Raw genomic sequence first — 21189 nt, 5'->3', positions numbered from 1 at the left:
TTCCGGCCGCAGAGGCGGCTGGGTGGGGGCTAAGGGCTCCGGGGTTTTGTGGGTGTCGGCGGAGTGACAGGTGGGTTTTCCGGACAAAGGCCTGAGCCCGAGTGCGGCACTCGCCGTGTGGGCGGTCCCTCCGCGGCCCGAGACCCCTGCCACCCGCCGCCTAAGCCGGAACATCTCGGAAATAGAAGGACAGGCGTGTACACGGTCCAGGAGCAGAGGAGGGGCCGCAGAGCCCAGGGGCTTGCGCCTTTGGCCCCAGGCTGTGTATTGGCCTGTGTCTGTCGCCCCCCGGTGGCCGTTGTGAGGAACTAGAGCCAGACGGCTGTCCCCAGTGAGTCCCTTTCCTCCTCCTGGCCTGGAGTTTCCCAGCACTTACACAGCTCTGTTCACGAAGTAACGTATGAACCATCGAAAATGGAAGGAAACAACAGTGTGCTGGAACCGGCTTGTACCAAGTCGTTGGAGCTCTTGGTTAAATTTTCAGAATTTTGCAAGCTGATTCATTATCTTTTTATAGTCATTGTTAAAAATTGAATTATATAAACCTACAATTAAATAAATTATATTAAAAGCAAAGGTAGCAAATACTCAAATTCTTCACTTTCTAATTGTTTTGCTACATTTTACAATTATCTATGTTCTTGATTTTTGTGTTTGTTATATCTGCATGGTGGAAATGCTGTATGATGGCGTGCTATGGTGCATTTATTTCCAGCCCCACATTCACCGACCATGTTGGCAGCTTGACATTGGGCCACGATAGGAATATTTACAAGATAGAAATTGGCAAACTCTAGAAATTATTCCCTTACCCCCAGATTTGGTTGTTAAACATTCACCAGCACACCACTTGAGTCAGACAATGGCCAAGATGGACGGACAAGAGAGTAAGGCCCAAGTCTTTTGGGGGCCAGCACAGAAATATAATGTTTCCTCTTTATTAAGGCCCCTGCACAGGTCCTGACCATGGTTCTTAAAGAACATTTGAGGAAGGGAGAAAATGTGCTAAACTGGGCTGTCAGTTTACTTAAGATCAGCTTGCCTAACCCTGACGCTACTGTGACTATCACCTGACCTTTTTCTCTCTAATTCTCCTAATAGCTCTCATTGCAAGGCCTTGAATGCCAACAATTGAGAGTTTCCTGATGAAGATCAGCCAGGGAAGGAGTTTGAGTTGGGGGTGATAGAATCCAAACCTTGCTTTAGGATGAGAATCGGGCCTGTATGCAGGACAGGTTGAGGAGAGGAGCAAACAGAAACAGGGAGACCAGCCTGCTCACTCAAGACTGTGTTCAGCACTCACTGTGTATCAGAGCTGTGTTGGGATAGGGTTGCAGAGATGAGAGTAAGACGCAATCCATGGCCCCAGGGAATTCAATTTTATGGGGCAAGAGATAGTAAACAATTACTATGAGTTGGTAAGTGCTTTGAAAAAAGGCAGGTCAAAGTGTCAAAGGGTGGAACATTCTTTCTGGAGGAGGCAAGGAAGCTGTGACCCATCCCAGACAAGTGGAGCTCGTAGTCAGAGGGGAGTCGTCAAAAGAAAAAAGATGTGTGGAGATCTCAGACTGAGAGCACTGCCTAGGCAAAGGCCTGGGTTTGTTGAGGGCCTAGGAGGTTGGGTTGGAATGGAAAGGCTGAGGGGAGGGTGATGGAAGATGGGTCTGGATAAGGGCTGTTGTTCTTACTGCAGGATAGTCAGCTGAGGGGACAAAGAGCAAGTCCTGACAGAATGGGTTTGGAGGATGTTCTTTATTATTTATTCTTCAGTCATGAGCTCCATTTCTGTAGCTACACTCAACTTTTCAGCTATATGTCCTACCTTCCTCTGTGATTCAGCCAGAAAGGAATACTGATTCCCCAGTGTGAGTGTGGCTGAGGGCTCCTGACTCCATACCTGGTCCATGCTGCTCTTGTACCCAAAGCTCTCTTCAAACACACATATTCTCTCTCTCTCTCTCTCTTTCTCTCTCTCTCTCTCTTAAAACAATCTATAATCTATAGGACAAATTAAAGATGCCTTTGAACAGCTTTTAAATTAAAAAATTCAATCTTTATGATATTTGCACTTTGTTTCTGCATTCCAGGGTTATAAACAGAGAGAGAAAATACACTTTCAGTCAAAGTCTGTCACAAGAGACAAAGAAGGTCACTATATAATGATAAAGGGGTCAATGCATCAAGAGCATATAATAACTGTAAATGTATATGAACCCAATATTGGAGCACCTTAATACTTGTATATAAAGCAAATATTAACAGAACTGAAGGGAGAAATAGACAGCAATACAATTATAGTATGTGACTTCAATATCCCACCTTCAACAGTGAATAGATCATCCACACAGAAAATCAATAAGGAAACAGTGGACTTGAATAATACTATAGTCCAAATGAACCTAACACACCTATACAGAACATTCCATCCAAAAGCAGCAGAATAGACCTTCTTTTCAATGTACGTACATGGAACATTCTCCAAGATAGATTATATATTAGCCCACAAAACAAATCTTAACGAATTTAACAAGCTTGAAATCATATCAAGTGTCTTCTCTGACCACAATGGTACGAAATTAAAAATCAATAATAGGAGAAAATTTTGTAAATAGGTAGAAGCTAAACATTTTACTTGTGAACAACCAATGAATTGAAGAACAAAATCAAGAGGGAAATCAAAAAGTATCTTGAGACAAACGAACATAGAAACATACATACCAAAACTTAAGGAATGCAGTAAAAATAGTTCTAAGAGGAAAATTGAAAGTGATAAACACCAAAATTAATAAAAAAGAAATATCTCAAATAAATTACCTAAATTTACACCTCAAGGGATTAGGTAAAATAAGAAAAAACTAAGCCCAGGGAAGTAAACTGATTAGGAATGAATGAAGTAGAGACTAAAAAGAATACAAAAGATCAACATTTTCTCATTTCAATTAAAACCTTTAAAATAAAAGATTTTTATCTTTGAAAAGATAAAATTGACAAACCTTTAGCTAGACTAACCAAGAAAAAAAGAAGAGAATAAATAAATTTGTAAATATAAGAGGAGACATTACAAGTGATACTACAGAAATACAAAGAATCATAAGACTATGATGAACAACTATATGCCAACAAATTGTATAACCTAGAAAAAAAAAAGGACAAATTCCTAGAAACATACAAGCTACCAAGACTGAATCATAAATAAATAGAAAATCTGACCATAACAAGGAGTAAGGAGACTGAAGTAGTAAAAAACAAAACAAACAAAATCTTCCAACAAAGAAAAGCCCAGTGCCAGAAGGCTTCATGAGTGAATTCTACCAAACATTTGAAGAAGAATTAACATTAATCCATCTCAAATTCTTCCAAAAAAATTGAAGAGGAGGGAACAGTTCCAAACTCATTTACAAAGCTGGCGTCACCCTTACACCAAAGCCAGATAGGGACACTACAAGAAAAAAAAATTACAGGTTAATATCCCTGATCATAGATGAAAAAAACCCTTAAAATACTGGTAAACTGAATTCAACAGCACGTTAAAAGGATCATACACTATGACAAAGTGAAATTTATCCCTGGGATGCAAAGATAATTAAACATATGCAAATCAATAAATATGCTACACCACATTAACAGAAAATACCCAGCCCTAATTAAAAGAATAAGTGTTAAGGATCCAATTAGCCACCTTTAATTTATCAAGTACTTTTTAAAAATTGATGGACTGTTTTATCTCTTATTTGGGTCAGAGTCAGAGATAAATTACAGGCACACAATTTTAAAATAATTTTTAGCCAGGGTGAAAATTCTTGTACAAACCAGTGAAATCCAGAGTATCGGGTGTCTTCTGAGAAGTTAACACACTAGGCTTCTAACAGGATATCAGTTACTGGGAGTTTGGTTTGAATATATGGATGCCCCAATAAGAAATGTAAAAAGTGGAAATGATTAACTTTTCACAGTTTCCTTAAAGTTAATCTTGTACCAATTCATGTAAAATGTGTGAAATTTGCAATTATAAAGGCTATTTACCTCATCCTGTATTTTATACTATAGGTGTCATAGGTATTACATCTACATGTTACAGATCCCACAATGTTGGTTTTGCTTTAAACGCTCATGTATTTTAAAGAAATTAAGAGGAAAAAACCAGTATTTTATATTTACTTACATATTTTCCATTTTCAGTGTTCATTCCTTTCTGAAAATCTGCAATTTCATCTGGGATCATTTACCTTTAAATTGAAACCTTCCTTTAGCTTCTCTTGTACTACCCGCCTATTGGCAATAAATTCTCTTAGTTTTCATTGATCTGAAATTGTCTATTTCCCCCAATTCTTAAAGAATATTTTCATCGGCTATAGAAGTATGGGTTGGCAGGTGTCATCATCATTTCAGCACTGTGAAGATGTTTCATTGCCTTCTGACCTCCATTATTTCTGATGAAAATTAAGTCATCAAATTTTATGAGCTTGAACTGAAAGGGACAGTTCTTTAGATTCCCAACTTTCTACAGACAAGAAGTGGATTGGCAGAGAAAGCTAGTTAGCTACAGACATGGACCATTTCTTATGGAAAAGGATGGATGATTCAGAAGCCAGACCCAAAAGCCCAGAGGGTAGAGCTAAAGGTCATGAAAGAACCACTCCCAGGGACTCATAAAACACACACTCCTTCCTCCCAGAGTAGGAAGAAGGAGCAGCATGTGCCTAGCTGGATTTCAGAAATGCTATGGACCAGTGATTGCTATATGGGGGGTTATCTATTGTGGTTACCAGTCCCTCCCTCACCATTGTGTGTTGGGTGGGCAGGGTGAACTCTTTAGTTCACAGTTCTTCAGATTAAGAGGAACCATGCCCAAGAAGCCTCATCTGCACCTGAATCTGATGTAGTTGACGATCCTGGACCTCGAATCTGGCTGATGCCATAATGGGATGAAACTTTGGGGGTGCTGGCCAACCCCTGCAGTCTACTATGTTTGTTTCCTTTCTTATTTTTTTCCTGAAGTTAATAATTGCCTTTGTTCTTGTTGTTCATTTCTTTTGTACCTACCCAGACTTTCCAGTTCCCACAGTGTCAATCCCATTAGGGAATATATCACTTCATTTTTTTCTTCTTTCCTGCATCCCTCGTTGAGATCCCTGTTTTCCTCCTCTCTGGAAGGAATTCCATTTGCCTTTCTCCTGGTTTGGATTCCCTATGTCCTTGGTCTCATGTTTTCTTCTTCTTCATTAACAACTTGTTTTGGTGGAGCACACTATTCAATAGTTTCATCAGATTAAAAAGATAGTGCAATAGTACAGGGCATAATGATGACAATGTCCGCATTCCTGTCTATTGTGTCACCGTGTTCCAACGAGGACTGACTTTGCTTGTGGCACAGCTGTCATTCTGGAATCTCCCTTCACCAATATCCTGGATTCCCTCCACTTCTCATCTGGGTTCGATCTGTGTTCTACAGCCCACATTTCCTACTTTCTTGGTTTATTCCTTCTTTAGTCAGAGATCATCTTTCCTCCAGAGGCTTCCCAAGAATGGTGCATGGGGGGTACATTTTCTGAGACTTCTCTTGTCTGAAAATATCTTTATTTCACTCTCACACTTGACTGAGAGTGTGGTGCTTATTGCTTCTTACTGACCAGAATCTTTCCCTTCTCCTCCTTTCTGCTAACAAACTCTGCACTGTGGCCCCATGGTGGCCATGTGACCAGTCTGGACCAATCATAAAGCCAAGAGTCAACCGAGGCCAGTTAATGTGCTTCCCTGTGTTCATACTAAATGAACAATCTCTCTACAGATAGAGACAGAGGAGGAGCTCTGGTCCTCTTAGTTGGCATTCCTTAAGGAAGAGACTCCAGCTGGCAGCCACTTTCCCAGCTTTGGGAGTCATCTTGGGGATTAGAGAATGCAATCAGTACCAGAGAAAGGTAGAGTGTCCTGGGGATTAGAAGGGAGGCTGTCAGCACCACCCTGGATCCCGCTGCTCATACTTCAACTGGAGCATTGCAGGAAGGTCCTATGAACTGGGTTCCACCAGCCAGGACCAAAGAACCCGGGAACACCCATTGCGTTAGTCTGAGTTCCTATCACCTGCTTTGGAAAGAAATCCACACGAGTACAGAACCAGTCCAGCTGGTCATGGCTAAACATTCTGTCACCTTTCCTTTTGGATGTTGCTGCTGTTCCTTTGAAATTAACGTGTTTTTTTTTTCATAGCTATTATACTTTCTACAAATGTTCACACCTGTCCTCTTTTCATTTCCCCTTCTTCATGAAAATGTCATTTTTATGAATTCTATTCCGAGGATGTTTTATTTACCAACACCCAACTAGTGTTTTACTTGTTTATTGGTTTTTTGTTGGCTTTGCAAATATAAATAACCTGGCCACTAATGCCTCTGGTCATAATGCTTATTCTATATTATTCTCTTAGGCTATACATCCAGTGGTGAAGTCATTGAGTCAAAGGGAATCACAATTTCAAAAAGCTGAAGCCACAGACTGGCAAACTGATTTACTAAAGGGCTGTGCCAGCTACATGCCCATCAGCTGGCCCATTTCCCCACAACCATTTCTCCACAGCATTCCTCCAGCATGGTGCCAACTCCATACAGGAGAACCGGCATCTCTCTGCTGTGGCTTTGATTTGCATTCATTTAATTACTGAGGCTGAACTTCTCTCAGTAAGTCTATTAACCAAATTGATTTCCTCTTTGGTGACTTGTCAGTGTCCTCAGTTCATTGCATCTTTAGAATCTCAGTGTTTTTCTGATCAATTTCTTGAGCACTTTGGATGCTCAAGACCGTGTTGGTACTTTGCCACATATGAGGTCTGACAATTAAGTTCGAGAACTAGTTGCAACGACGTTGCTAACTTTTTTTGATATCAGAGGGATTATTCATTATGAATTTGTACCAACTGGACAAACAGTTAACCAAGTTTCCTATTTGGAAGTGCTGAAAAGGCAGCGTGAAAAAGTTAGACAACCTGAACTTTTCGCCAACAATTCATGGCTCTTGCATCACTACAATGCACCAGCTCCCGCGCCACTGTCTGTGAGGGAGTTTTTAGCCAATAAACAAATAACTGTATTAGAACACCCTCCCTACTCACCTGATCTGGCTCCCAGTGACTTCTTTCTTTACCTGAAGATAAAGGAAATATTGAAAGGAAGACATTTTGATGACATTCAGAACATCAAGGGTAATACGATGACAGCTCTGATGGCCATTCCAGAAAAAAGAGTTCCAACGTTGCTTTGAAGGGTGGACTAGGTGCTGGCATTGGTGCATAGCTTCCCCAGGGGAGTACTTCGAAGGTGACCATAGTGATATTCAGCAATGAGGTATGTAGCACTGTTTCTAGTAGGATGAGTTCACGAACTTAATTGTCAGACCTCAATTGTATCCTGCAAGTATTTTTCCTATTGTTTGCCTTTGATTTTGTAACCAATTTTGCTTGTAGTTTTTAGCTTACTGGCCACATCTCTTCTTATTTGTGATGTCCACTATGATTTCCAACATTAGAAAACGTGTCCTCTTCCAGAGTTGATAAATGTCTACTTTTTTTAGAAAGGATTGACTTTTTTTTCTTTTTCTTCTCTCTCTCTCTCTCTCTCTCTCTCTCTCTCTCTCTGTTTGGGATTGACTTCTTAAAAACACATTTAAGGGGGGTGGCTGGATGGCTCTGTTAGAGCGCGAGCTCTGAACAAGTTTGCCAGTTCAATTCCCGCATGGGATGGTGGGCCGCAACTAAGATTGAAAACGGTAACTGGACTTAGAGCTGAGCTGCACTCTCCACAACTAGATTGAAGGACAATGACTTGGAGCTGATGGGCCCTGGAGGAACACACTGTTCCCCAACATTCCCCAATAAACAAAACAAAACACATTTAAGTCATCGAATTCCTCTGGATTCCAATTCTCTTCATTTGTTTGATGGACACGATGAGGAAGGGACCTGGTTTCCTGCCTGCACCGCACCCTTGCCCAGCTCCTGGCTCAGCCCTGGTGTTCCAGGCTCCAGGCTCCAGGCCCAAGGGTGTGGGTTAAACCTGGGCTGCTCTTTCCTTAGTCACCGGAGTGACTACCTCAGAGCACGTCCTCAGAGCACGACTTTCTCTGGAATCCTGGCTTTCTGATCACATCTTAACTTTTGTTGCTTGCTTGACTTTAAGGCAGAGCTGCCCTGAGAATTGGCATTAAAAAAAAAAAAAAAGCAGAGAAAACTGAGAAAGGCATCTAAGAGGAAGCAGTTAGCTGAAAAGAGTCTGAACCATCTGTGAGATGGGGCAATTGATCAGCAGGGCCTGGAGGAATGCAGTCCCCCAGACGTTTTGAAACACTTCCCAGTTTGTAATTAAACATTTTCACCCTTTAATTATGTGTTGCCGCAATTGAGGACACCGTAAGCTGAGGACTGTTTTGTTCACCTCGGTATTTCCCATAACTGGAACAGCTATGGGCACTAAATGTGCTCAAAAAAACACTTATAGAACGAAGGAATGAACGAACAACGAATGAACGAATGAGTGAGTCTGGAATCTTCCCACACTCTGCGCTCCCTCACTCCCTGCAGCTCGCCCAGACAGCCCACAGGGAACTCCAGGGACAACGCTGATGGGGTGCGGAGGAGGGACAAGGTGGCAGGGGGTGGGAGAGGGCGGGCCAGCACCTGGGTGGCAGGTCCGATTGAGGGTGAGCTGGAGAAGAGGGGACCTCCGCGCGGCGCATCCTGCCCAGCCGGCCCCGCGCGGCTGCTGCTGCTGCTGCTGCTGGCCGCTAGGGGGCTGCCTGCGCTGACCAGGAACGCCCGCCCAGGCCTACGCCAGAGGGCGGGGGGCTGCCGGCTCCCACTACCTCCTGCGGCATGCCACAGCACACCCTATCCACGTACGCACCCTCTGTGCAGGCAGGGAAACCCAGGCAGGCCTCTGCCTGCCATCCAGAGCCCCCATCCCCGGCCTGGCGGGATCGCCAAACCTCGTCTAGGGCTTCACCCCCACCCTGACCCCGTGGCCTGGGAGGGGTGGGGCCGCCCCAGACCGGACTCCGGCTCTGACGTCATCCCCGTGGCCCAAATAACCTCCTCCCGGAGCTGCTTCCGCCGCTGGAGCCGCAAGTCCAGGAGCCCGGCCCGCCACGCCCAGGGCTGGGACGCCCGGGACGGTCGTCCGGGCCTTCCCAGAACCAGCTTCCGCCCCGCCCGCCCCGGCCCGCAGCTTCCGGGAAGCCCCTTCCCCCAACCCGTCCCCGGCCCCAGGAGGAGGGTGCAGCCCTGAGGACGGGCGTTGGGGCTACCCTGGGGCGGGACCTTGGACAGCACCTTTTGGTGGGGGCTCCTGGGACCCAGTTTCCTGGGGTGAGGGCTCGTGAGAGACACTGGGCACCGCCCCCCCCAACACGTTCTGATTCCTTGTCCAGCTCTTCTTTGTTCCATAAGCACCACTGACCTGTACTTTTCCCAGCACCGCCCCCCCTCCGCTTTCCCTTACCCCCCCCCCATTAGTGTAAGCCCCAGTCAGGACTCTGGCTCACTGACGCCTGGTAATAATAGGTGCTCAGTAAATATGAATGAATGAAACGGACGGTCTGACTGGTGGACTGCAGTCAGCTTACATAAAGCTTGTGGCCAGTTGGGGGGTGTCTGTGGTCAGTTCATGGTTGTAGGCAGAACCCCAGGTCACAGGGGTGCTAAGGGGACAGGTGCACCCTGGCCCCGAGACCCTAAGGCGCATTAGGGTGAGGGGTCTGGCCCCTTGGGGTTCAGGGCCAGGTCATGGAGGAGTTGGGGTTCTGAGATGCCTCCTTCCTGCCAACAGGAGCTGGGCGGGCTGGGCTGACAGGTTGGGCAGCATAGCCAAGCAGACACTCACCTTCAGCATAAAACCCCATTTCATGGAGGCCAGCACCTCACTCTAGTGCTTCAGGAGCTCCTGCCACCACTGTCCCCGGCCCAGTGTCCCAACCAGGTTTGAGATTATGAGGCGGCTGCCGGCCATGACCCTGCTCTTACTGCTGCTGCGGTTTGGTGAGTCCTGAATGTTGCAGGAAGTTGGTCCTTCCCTCCCAGAGGGGCCCCCTCTGTCCTGCCTGGAGCCCCCAATTTCCTGGCCAGGCCTGGGGCTGCAGCATAGGCTTCCCCTCCCCACCCCAGTGGGGGGCCTCCGGAAGGTCCAGATATCCCACTTGGGAAGGTGAAGTGGGGAAGGTAGGATGTGGTGTGGGCGCAGGCCAGAGAGGACCTCAGGCAGCAATCTGGGCAGGGGCTTTGCTCTTCTCCCTCTACCTTGCCTGGAAGCTCATGGGCCAAGCTCTGGACCTCTGCTTCTCATCTGGCCTCTCCCTAGCCGCTAGAAGAAGACACAGGCTGCACGTATGCAGGACCTGAACTCAGGGGCTGCTGGGTTCCAGATCCCTGGACTACCATCACCTGGGCCCCCGGAGGGGTGGCCAAGCTGCTGCCTGAGCCTGGGTGCCCCAGGAGGCTGGCGGGAACTCAGTAAGGCGCAAGGGGGGAAGTGGGGGCCAGGGGTGGAGGCTTCTGCTCCCACTAGAGAGAGAGTGTATGGGGAGGAACAGGCCCTGCACCCCTGTCCCGTCTTCCAATCTTGGGGTCAGCATCAGCAGATACCAGCAGGGAGCCCCACCTGCCCGACTGCTCCTGGCGGGGCGGGCTGCTCTCTACCAGGGAAACCTTCCCGCATTCCTGGGCCAGCCTGGCCAGCTCGGCCACCACCTCACTTCCCTGTCCTCGAGTTACCTCCCAGGGCCAAGCCGAGTCACCCCAGGCTGCAACTTGGCTGTGACTCCAGGCTTCCTCCCAGGGGTTGGAGGGCACCAAAGTGGTACTTCTGTGGGGTACCACGAAGGGTCAGCCTCCCTGGGTTCCCCTCCTGGCCTTCTGGCACAAGGATAACAACGTCCTTTGAGGGAGCCCATCTCTGCCAGGGGTTGTAACACCAGGATCGCTCCATGAGTTTAAATAATCAAGGTCATTGCCAAAGTGGAAACAGCTGCCTGCATTTGACTCACAAACAGCTGTGACCAGAGGTCTGACTACTTCAATGCCATCCTCACCCCGACCTCTAGCTCTTCCCTCCTGGAGGCTTAGGCTTCTCCCATTCCCACCAGCTGAGCCCCTTCCTCTCCCACCCCCCACCCTCCACCAGCTACAGGAGCACAGGCCTCGGGTCCAAATGAGGGGCCTTATCCCTTGCCTGGCTCACCCAGCCCCTGACAGGATGCCCAGAAGCTCCTTGAAGGCAGAGCCCAGGTCTCCACAGCCGCTGTCCTTCTGTCCCCCTACATTCCCTGGGCTCAGGCCTCTGGATGTGGGCTCTGCCTTCAAGGAGTTTCTGAGCCCATAGGTGAGATGAGCCATTCTACCTCCAGGGTGATCAAGATAGGCAGAGCTCTGGGAGGCACGGTGGCAGAGCCAGGAGCTCAGGAGAGGGAGCCAGCTTCCCAGATGGACAGTGCAAGCAAGGAGGGCTGCCTAGAGGAGCCAACATTTCAGTTAGGCCTTGATCTGGATTACAGCCTGAAGATTTGGACCTATAGAGATGGGGAGGAACGGACCTCCAGACAGAGGGGTGTTGTGACCAAACCCTCAGAGACCAGAGGTGAGGAAAGCTGGGGTGAGGAAGCCTGCAAAGCCTCAAGGGGGGCCTGGCAGACCACAATTGATCCTGGGAGTGGACCATGGATCCATCTGCGTGTATGGGAAGGGGAATGATTGTGGGGAGAACGAGGACAAGGCTCTAGAAAATTCCCCCGAGGAGGGAACAAGCCTGTAAGTACGTTAGTGCTGGCGAGTACAGATGTGTAAACCAGAGCATGGAGCCAAGGGCAGGGGGTCGGTGCTATCAATCTAAATTGTACTAAGTAAGATGAAGGGGCTGGAGGGACAGCCCTCTCAGGGGACATTTGCATTTCAAAGGGCAGCTTGTAAACACAAATCCATGAGCAGAATGTCCAGGGCAGACTTCCGGTTCCCATCACTGGCCTGGGCTGATCCCACCCTTGCCCCACACTTCGGCGTAACACCCCTACTTTGAAGCGTGGCCATCCTTCTTGTGCCTTCTCAGCCCCCCAGTGTCCACCTCCTCCTCTTGCCACATCCACAGCTCCTGTCGCTCACTGCTTCCCTGCACCCTCTCGGACTGAGAGTCCGGCTGGAAGAATGGGGATCCTGTAAAAACCTCCAGGGTCCTTGGGCACCCCATGAAGGTGCTGGCCCCTCCCCCAGAGCCCCTCACCGCCTTGGGACCTGGTTACCTCTTCTGGTCAGGTGAAGACAGTTTTAGGAGGAGCTGTCCCACCCTCTGGGCCCCCAAAAGGGGTTGGGGCATAGGTGAAATGCTGAGGGCTAAGGTCCATAACCCCCCACCATAGCTCTGATCAGATCTGCCCATAACGAACCAGATATGCTGGGTGGGTGCACCTCTTACTTGAGGGGCAGGTATTTCCAGAGTGTTGCTGGCACTGGACTGGGGACTGTTGCCATGGTTGGGGTCTCAAGGGGTCTTAAGCCAGGGGTTGGAGGTTCCTGTCAAGGCCTCTTAGTAGGCCCTAAGCCTGTGTCCAGAGATGGGAGGGGGGCAATGGATCCCGGATGGGATCTCAGAACGCCCTCTTCCCATCCCTCTGCCTGGCTCCTCAACGCCCCACCCCAAGGCACCATAACCCAGCAGGGGGTCTTGAGCTCCAACTGCAGAGCGTGCTGGAATGCCTGAAAGGGCGCAGCTCTTGGGAATCTGGAATCTTGGGAAGACTGACCCATGATGACCACTGGCTGGCTTCTCTCTGTTCCCCCGAGACGAGAGAGACCTGTGGGGCTGGGCTGTAGGCTCAGGATTGAGGTTAGATTGGAGACATGCTCCTCCAAACGGACTGTTTGAGAAGCGCCAGACCTCTGAAATGCAGAGGCAGCGCCTGGGCTTCTGCCTTTATCCCAGGTCCGGGCTGTCTGGTGGGGGAAATGCAGACCCCACAGTACCAGGGCTGAAGTCTGGATCCTCCCCAGAGCTTTCCAGCCAAGGATTGATATGGAGCATAAAGGAAGAGACCGCTGCGAGGATGAGAGGAACCATCCAGCCTCAGGCAGGAGAGTCAAGTCATGACAGGGTTCCCCTCACTGGCATCTCCTGATTGGCTCCCTGTATGGCAAGGAGTCTGTCCGCCCTTGCAGATAAGCTCTGGCCCACAGGCGTGGGCCTGTAGACCTTGAAGGGAAAGGCTGTGGGGAAACTGAAGGCTCCGTGGCTTCTCCTGCTGTGGACTGTCCTGAGATCCTGACGGGGCTGGGTACAGAGTAGAGGAGGGCCCCACGTTGAGTGGTGGGGAGGGGAGCAACAGACTCTGGCTTTGGCAAAGTTAACTGATCACCCCATCTTTTCTCCCTTCCAGGGACTGAGGGAGCCAAGGCATCGAATGGTAAGCAACAAAGCCCTTGGGTGGGGGGATGGGAACGGGTTTCTCTGAGAGCTGCAAGACTGGCCAATTTTCTCACACACACTGGAAAGGAGACCCAGAATCAATGGGTGGGGCATGGGGAATCTCAAAGGAAAAGTTGCCGAACTAGAGCCCAGGCAGGAGGAAGGTCTGACATAATACAGACAGGACAAGAGGACCATTGAGGCATGAAGCACAGAGATGGGGGCAGGAAAAAGTGACGGGAAAGAAGCTAAGGATAAAATCTGAAGCTCATTCTGCTGTAATAATAACAGACTCCCTTGGGGTAACCTATCCCGTGGGGGGCCCTCCCAACACCCACTGTCCTTCCGGGAGCCCGTTTGTCAGGTCCTGGGATAAGACCTTTATATGTGTGATCTCAGCCCTCCCCATGTCACCATTTCACAGGTGAAGGGCGTGAGGTCCATGGGGGCAGAGGGTCTTTCCCACAACTGGAAAGGATCTGCCTGTGTCAGAAGCTGACAGGATGCCCAGGTCTCTGACCTCCCCAAACAGGTCAGGGGAAGGGGGAGCCCAGAATTGAGCAGACAGTGGAAGCTGGAATGTGGGGTAGGGGTAGGGCATCAACAGATGGAACTCACCCCCAGTGAGCGCTGCCCTGACTGTGTTCCCTAGTCTGCGGGCACCCACGGATGCTGAACCGGATGGTGGGCGGGAAGGATGCCTTGGAAGGTGAGTGGCCGTGGCAGGTCAGCATCCAGCGAAACGGAAGCCACTTCTGCGGGGGCAGCCTCATCACCGAGCGGTGGGTCCTCACCGCGGCGCACTGCTTCTCCAAGTGAGTCAGCCAAATCCCTACGGTCTCCCTCACCACTGATCGCCCATTTCTGCTCTGCCTCCCTCCCGACCAGGGGCGCCGCGGACAGAGTCCAGCACCGCGGACAGCGCTCAATCTGACCGCCTCCCCCCTAAGAAGCCTTTTTAACACTGACCCGCCTTCCTGGCCAGAGCGCCCTTTAGGTCCCACCCTCAGGGCTAACTTCCAGTGGCAATCGCTGCTTCCCAGCCCTTGCTCCTCGAAACAGGGCAGGGAGATGCATTGCTGGTCTCACCAAGGAGACACCAGGCCAGGCCTGGGGCCCTGTCCCTGCAAAGGCTGACAGGCTCCTCCTGCACCTCAAATCCAGGACACTCCCTTTTCCAGCTAGGACTCTGGTTACAGATGAGCCCAAGAACTGGAGTAGAATGTCCCTTCCCCCTCCTTCCCCATGCCGTCCCTCATCAAAGGGCCAGGCCACCCATTCCTGCTACCACACTGGGAGCCAGCTGGCCCCTGACCTTTGGGGTTTCCCATGCTCTTGCCTCTCACCACAGCTCTGCCAGTCCTTTAAAACCTCACATCTTAAATTTAGCAATGCAGGCTCAGAGGGAGTAGTTCGCTTACCCAAGGCTCATGGGCATGGCTGGGCCAACCCCAAGTTGGCTGGCCCCCAGCTGCACCCCTGTGGGCGGTCATCTCCCACAGCAAGCCTTTCAGGTAGGGACTGTTACTGTCCTCATTTCACAGCCGAGGAAACTAAGTTACCGAGAACTCGATACGTGACTTGCCTAAGGTCACCCAGCTGGCCAGAGGTGGAGCTGGGAATTCACGTCAGAAATTGAAGCTGCTTTACCTTAGGCACTCTTAACTTCCTGCACCCTATGTGTGTCCCCCTGAAGATTAAGTTTTTTGAAGGTACTGTGCAGAGAGGCGTCAGGCTCTGGACCTGGAGGCCAGGTGGGAGGTATCTGGCACAGAGGAAAGACACGAACTCCTCCCTCCCTCCTTCCCCCCTCCATCTGCCCTCCAGCAGCGCCCCCTTTGAAGCCCCAGAATGGCTGCCTCACACCTGATCTCTGCTTTTTCCCACCAGCGCTTCTGAAAAATCCCTGTACCGGGTCCTGCTGGGAGCACGGCAGCTGGTGAAGCCGGGGCCACATGCCACATACGCCCGGGTGAAGCGGGTAGAGAGCAACCCCCTGTATGAGGGCATGGCCTCCAGCGCCGATGTGGCCCTGGTGGAACTGGAGGCACCCGTGACCTTCACCAATTATATCCTCCCCGTGTGCATGCCTGACCCTTCGGTCATTTTTGAGACGGGCATGGAATGCTGGGTCACCGGCTGGGGCAGCCCCAGCGAGCAAGGTAATGGGGCAGGGTGAGGAGACAATGGGGGAAATGCCTAGAGAAGGTCCCAGGAAGGTTGGGGCCACTCTGAACCAACAATCTTTTTGTTGGCATTAGCACACGTGAGCTCTACTCAAATGGGCGGAGTGGGTATGGGACGGAGCTGTGGGTCTTGGGAACCCAGGGCCATGGGGTCCTTGGTAAGACTGTCTGCTGAGCTGCCTGCTGTCTTGCCCCTCCCTAGAGCGCCTGCCCAACCCTCGAGTCCTGCAGAAACTCGCCGTGCCCATCATTGACACACACAAGTGCAACATGCTCTATAGCAAAGATGCTGAGTCCGGCTTCCAGCTGAAAACCATCAAGGAGGACATGCTGTGCGCTGGCTTCGCGGAGGGCAAAAAGGACGCCTGCAAGGTAGGAGCCGGGGTGGCTGCCCAGGAGGCTGACTGAGCCCTGCCCCCTAGGCCCAGGTCAAGGTGGGTGCCGGCCCCAGGTGGATGAGGCCCCAGTAGGAGGGCCCACATAGCTGTGCATTCAGTCAACTGGGAAAAGCAGGCTCCTGGACCCCGCCCAGGGGAGTCCGTCGGTAGGTCTGTAGTAAGGGCCAGGAAAATACAATTTCAACACACCCCTCCAAGCAGGTGGTCTGGGGATGATAAAGAAATGGGCACTCCAAGATAGAAAAGGAAGGACCAGCCAGTGGTGTGAGAGGAGCTGGGCAGGGACATTTGTAGGGCAGGGAGCTGAGAGGGACAAAGGAAGGCAGACAGGTGTGTATGCCCACCTGTGTGCCTGCTGGCTCTTGGGCCCCTGTGGGCTCTGACAGTGACTCTGCTTCCTCTGCAGGGAGACTCGGGGGGGCCTCTGGTGTGCCTCAAAGGCCAGTCGTGGCTGCAGGCTGGGGTGATCAGCTGGGGTGAGGGCTGCGCCCGCCGGAACCGCCCAGGTGTCTACATCCGGGTCACCTCCCACTATAACTGGATCCATCGGATCATTCCAGAACTGCAGTTCCAGCACACTAGCTCGGATGGCCAGAAGCGGGGCCCCCGGGTCCAGCAGCCCCTTGATCGGAACTTTGCACCCTGCCTGGCAGCCCACACCATCCTCCTGGGCCTCGTGGCCCTGCTCACCTGCTTCTGAGCCCCAGGGCCCACATGTACATTTGTAAATAGCTGATTCTTCCTTCTCTCAAATGCCCAGTTACTTTTATTTATGTTCACCCTCCAATAAAAACCCAATCTCTGTGGGTTTTGTGGACCCTGGGTATGGACCCTTGGGGGAAGGAGGGCAGTGGTGAGGCACCGGATGGGAGGAGGTGCTGAGGAGCTGAGAGTTGGGGGCGCGGGGTGGGGCATGTGGAAGGCGAGGCTCCCAGTGGGAAGGGAGCTGCAGCAGGCACACTAGAGGCTGCATGTCACTGGAGTCCAGGGCCTCTGCATCCTGTGACACCATCCCAGGTCACCTCACCGGCGGCTCCCCTGCTCATTGTCCTTGCCAATGCGGCCCTCACCTTAAGTACCGCCAAGGGGAGCAGTGACAGAAAGAACAGCGGCCTGGCAGAGGGTCCTGGAGGAGGGGTTTGTGAGGCATGGGGAAATCACTGCCCCGTCTCAGCCTGTTTCTCTCCTGTACCAGGGACGGCGCTCCCACGTGCTTCTCAGGGTACATAGGTAATGTGCTAGAGGACGCAGCAGGGAGAGGCAGATATGGATCCCTCTCTGGGCTCCTGTGCATGCCTGCCTCCCTTTTAGACTCCACACCCCCCTCAAAACTGCCTGGGCACAGCTCCACTGGGGCCCGGCAGACCCAACGCCCCAGGAGGCTCGACATCCGCAAAGCTCAGGGATGCAGGGACCATCGTGGCCTCAAGACCCCCCACTCCTGGGCGGTCAGAGCTATGACCGGTGTCACACAGAGGAGGCAAGGCCCAGGCCGCTTGGGGCCATGGAAGCCGAGGCTCTGGCAGCTCCCTGCGCCGGGACCCCTTCCTTCCTATTTCCAGTGTTCAGGGTTCAGGCCAGACTTGGTGTCTATAATGGTTTGTGCAAAGCCTCTCCCCTCGAATTCAGAAAGGAGCCAGAATCCTGCATGAAGAGCCCCCCCGCCCAGGCCTGCTGCCTGGCCTGGGCCCAGCTCTGTGGCCCCATCTTCTCCTGCCTCAATCTGTCATCAGCAACCCCAGACAATTTCCTTAGACCCAGCCCTCCTTCCCCGTGTGCCATGTTCTGGCCTGTCACTACCAGGAATCCAGCAGAAACAGGTCTCTGGAGTTTAAGTCCCCAGTGTGCTCCGGCCCTGTGGTGATGGCACAGACGCCCATGGGGCAACCGCAGGTTCGCAGGCTGGCCCGGGCGTGTCCTCAGCAGGCCGCTTCTGCAGCCAGATGGTCAGCTCCCCACCCCACGGGAGCTGATTCTCAAAAGGTACCTGGGCTCACCTGCCACGCTCAGCAACCGTGAACTGGACGAGACTCCTAGGGCACACACACACGTTCACACTCCCTAGCATAGCACACAGGCACATTCGTGCAAACGCGTTTGCACATCCATGCACATATTCACTAGTACACAATACATGCACACCCATCCCGACTTACAGACCAGTGCACACGGAAACACGCATGCGTGCACAAGCACAGGCACAGTTTGCCCGCCCAGTGCCGGGAAGATAGCCGGCCTGGATATTTATGGAATAAATCAATAAGCACTTAGCCAGCACCGGCTGTGGACGGGCCCTGGGGACAAATACTGAACTCCCTGCTGTGCTCCACTTTGCCCAGTGCATCCCGGACTCCAGGCAGGAAGGACCAGGAGGCGCAGCGACTGGCATTGGCTCACGGGGGCCCCATTTCCCTGCTGGCTGCTCTGTGGCCCTCTGGCGACTGAGCTGTCTGCTGCATTCCTTCTCTAGACCAGAGATGGGCTCCACGCCCGTCAGGGGACAGCAGATACACCGAGGCCCAGGCAGAGGGTGGGATGTGGCACCCGGACGGGTGTGTCCTGAAGGCAGCCCCAGGGACACGTTCTGGGTCATCCTGGCCAGGAGCAGGGGCTGGCCTGGGTCCCGCAGCCTTGGAGAGGCCTAGACAAACTCTCCACTCTGCTCGCGGGCTATAAAAAGACTCAGGCCCCATGGTGGTGGTGGTGGTGGTTGGAAATTAGGTGGTCTCTGGAGTAAGACCCCTCTGCAGCCTCTGTGGGGAGACCACAGTGAAGCCGGACTGCGTGGACACTGGCAAGGACCAGGCTCCTCTTGGAGGACTTGCCGTCCCATCTCTGCCTCCTTCTGCCTGCTGTCCCAGCTTTCTGGGTGCTCTGGGGTCCCCCCAGCACACCCTGATCCTCCTGCTACAGGGCAGGGGTCTGGTCAGGTCCCAAGGGGCTAACAGGGAGGAGGGGCAGATGCCAGGGCAGCCTGGACCCCATGATGCCCCAGCCAGATGGGCTGGGAGGGGGTCTGGGGTCCTCACGCAGCCACTGAGCTGCTACAAACTGCCCATCCAAGGCGGTGGCCAGCGCGACGAGGGCACAGTTTCCCCACTCGTGGGCTGCCCCAACACTGTCCCTGCCCAGACCCAGCGCAGATGCTCAACCAGATGGCTGTGGAGAGGAAGGGCATGTGGAGAGGAAGGGCAAACACTCTTGCAGAGACCGGGGGATTGAAAAGGAAAGGTTTATGTCATGCCATTCACAGTTCATGGCGAGCTTAACATTGTGAGAGGAGGTTAAGGAGAGACATGCCCCCAGCTGTCAGGGGTCCCCTCTCCCACAAAACTTTCCACACTGCCACCAAGCAGCACCTCAGAGCCAGGCCAGGTGGGTAGGCGGTGGCACCAGGGCTCCGCCAGCCACGGGAAGAACACTTTGGAGAACCAGAGACTGCCCCGAAGTGGGGCAGAGGACAGTGGGCCCAGCCCTGGGCAGGAGCCCATGAGTAAGGCCCACCTTACAGCAACCACAGCAGCCTACAGGTGAAGCAAGAGGAGGGGCCAGACACCTCTTCTGGGGCCCACAACCGAGCCCAGAAATGCACACATGTGCACACACACTACACATTTCCCCCCACACATAAGCATAACGATTAGCCCATGGGAGCTGCAGGAAGGACCACTACTAGGCCAGGACCCCAGAACCCTTCTGGCCTCAAGGACCAGAGGTCAGCCATGGCTCTGATGTCACAGCGCAGGCTCTGCACCCTGAGCTGAGATCCAGGCCCGATGCCCCATCCAGAGCTCAAGTGCTCGGAAGGCAGGGAGGAGGGAAAGGCAAAGAGGGGGTGCAAATCAAAGCTCCCAAACCAGAGACTCTCCTTCCCGACCTGGGGGTTGTACAGCAGTGTCCAGATTTGTGGTTCGTCTCAGGGAAGCCTGGCTCACTCCAGAAGTGCTGGAGTGGCACTGCTTCTGCTGAGGGATGCTGACCCCACAAGCTGCGAGACACCTGGGTCTGTCCCACAGGCCTGAGCACGCAGACTCTGTAGGACGGGCACACAGCTGCACCGCAGGCTCAGGCCTTTATTGCCTCAGTTGGGCTCAGTGACCAGATGGCAGTGGGGTAGCAGCCAGCCACTGCCACCAGCGCCGGGGAGCACAGAAGATGCCAGAAGCGCCTGTTGGGTGGACACTAGTAAATGCAGGGGAGAGAAGGGACAAGATGAGGGGACGAGGGGCGGTGCCTGCTCTCGAGCGGGGCCCTGGATGCTGCAGGCACGGGCTCTGCAGGAGGCCCAGCAGCTGGGGGCCCGTGCAGGGAGCCCGCACATGCCGAGTGCCCGCCTCCCTCTCCTGCCCTGCCTACTGGCTTCCTGGAGCTACAGGGCTGGGGGCCCTGAGAACGGTGTCCCTTGCCCCTCCCCACACCCCCCACAGTGGGCAGGCTATACCTGCAGCACAAGATCAAGGGTCAGTGCTCTCCCCTCAGCCTCAGGACCCAGATTAGACAGGAGTCTCCTTTCCAGTCCTTTGCTTGGACAGGAAACAAACTCAGGGCTTCCACGGGGACACCCGAGATGCTCTGGGCCTCTCCCGAGTACCCACCTGGCAGAGAGAACTGGAGGCACGTCCAGGTTCACTGTTGGCATCAGGAAGCTGGCAGATGCCAAGTGTAGTCTGTTTGGAAAGCAAACTCCTCAGAGCAGAACTTGGAGTCCTTCCCCATGTACCCTGGGCTGTACCCCACGCGCCCAAGAGCCCAGCCCCCAAGCAGGCAGTTCCCGCCCCCAGCCTGGCAGGCGGGGCCCCTGGCCAGGCTGGCCACACACCTGGAAACAAGACAGACACTCCAACAAGGCCGGGAGTTTGGGAAGCCGCAGACTCCAGCATGTGAGGTCAAGGCCATCCCAGCCAGCCGCAGGGAGCCAGAGCTCTCCAGGGGACATGGGAACAGCAATTTCCCTGGAGCGTCGAGGGCATCCCGGAGCTTTCCCAGGAAAAGCCAGAGCAGCTGTGGGGGTGGGTGGGAGTGGGGGGCTTTGGATAAATGTGAAGCCGATCCTTCTGGCAGAGTCGAGACAAGACAGGTGGACATGCTCAATTTGATGGGTGTAAGTACTCGACAATGAAGTCACTCGCAGGCGATCTTATTCCGGGGGTGGGGGCGTGATGCAAGATGTAGTTG

The 21189-nt window shown here is 52.5% G+C and overlaps 1 protein-coding gene across 4 annotated transcripts; it reads left to right on the top strand.

Moving 5' to 3' along the window:
* The first annotated feature begins 9895 nt into the window (after positions 1-9895).
* PRSS27 (serine protease 27) lies at positions 9896-16803 on the top strand. Of its 4 annotated transcripts, XM_033101781.1 has the most exons (7): positions 9896-10021; positions 13402-13428; positions 13855-13941; positions 14083-14245; positions 15321-15592; positions 15819-15988; positions 16421-16803. In XM_033101781.1, exons 1-7 carry the CDS (start codon positions 9973-9975, stop codon positions 16712-16714), a joined length of 1062 nt encoding a protein of 353 aa, XP_032957672.1. In that variant the 5' UTR covers positions 9896-9972; the 3' UTR covers positions 16715-16803. The 4 variants fall into 4 exon arrangements, with proteins under 4 accessions (XP_032957672.1, XP_032957673.1, XP_032957674.1 ...); XM_033101782.1 differs by lacking the exon at positions 13855-13941; XM_033101783.1 differs by lacking the exons at positions 9896-10021; positions 13855-13941 and adding an exon at positions 13232-13299.
* Positions 16804-21189: the final 4386 nt, after the last annotated feature.

The sequence above is a fragment of the Rhinolophus ferrumequinum genome (genome assembly GCF_004115265.2).
Source record: "Rhinolophus ferrumequinum isolate MPI-CBG mRhiFer1 chromosome 15 unlocalized genomic scaffold, mRhiFer1_v1.p scaffold_54_arrow_ctg1_1, whole genome shotgun sequence".
Lineage (NCBI taxonomy): Eukaryota > Metazoa > Chordata > Mammalia > Chiroptera > Rhinolophidae > Rhinolophus > Rhinolophus ferrumequinum.
This window is presented reverse-complemented; position numbering and strand designations above follow the sequence as displayed.

Coding starts and splice junctions, on each gene's coding strand:
- PRSS27 (XM_033101781.1), top strand. CDS start 9,973: ATGAGGCGGCTGCCGGCCATGACCCTGCTCTTACTGCTGCTGCGGTTT. Junction 10,022..13,401: donor CTTACTGCTGCTGCGGTTTG/GTGAGTCCTGAA, acceptor TCTCCCTTCCAG/GGACTGAGGGAGCCAAGGCA. Junction 13,429..13,854: donor GGGAGCCAAGGCATCGAATG/GTAAGCAACAAA, acceptor ACCATTTCACAG/GTGAAGGGCGTGAGGTCCAT.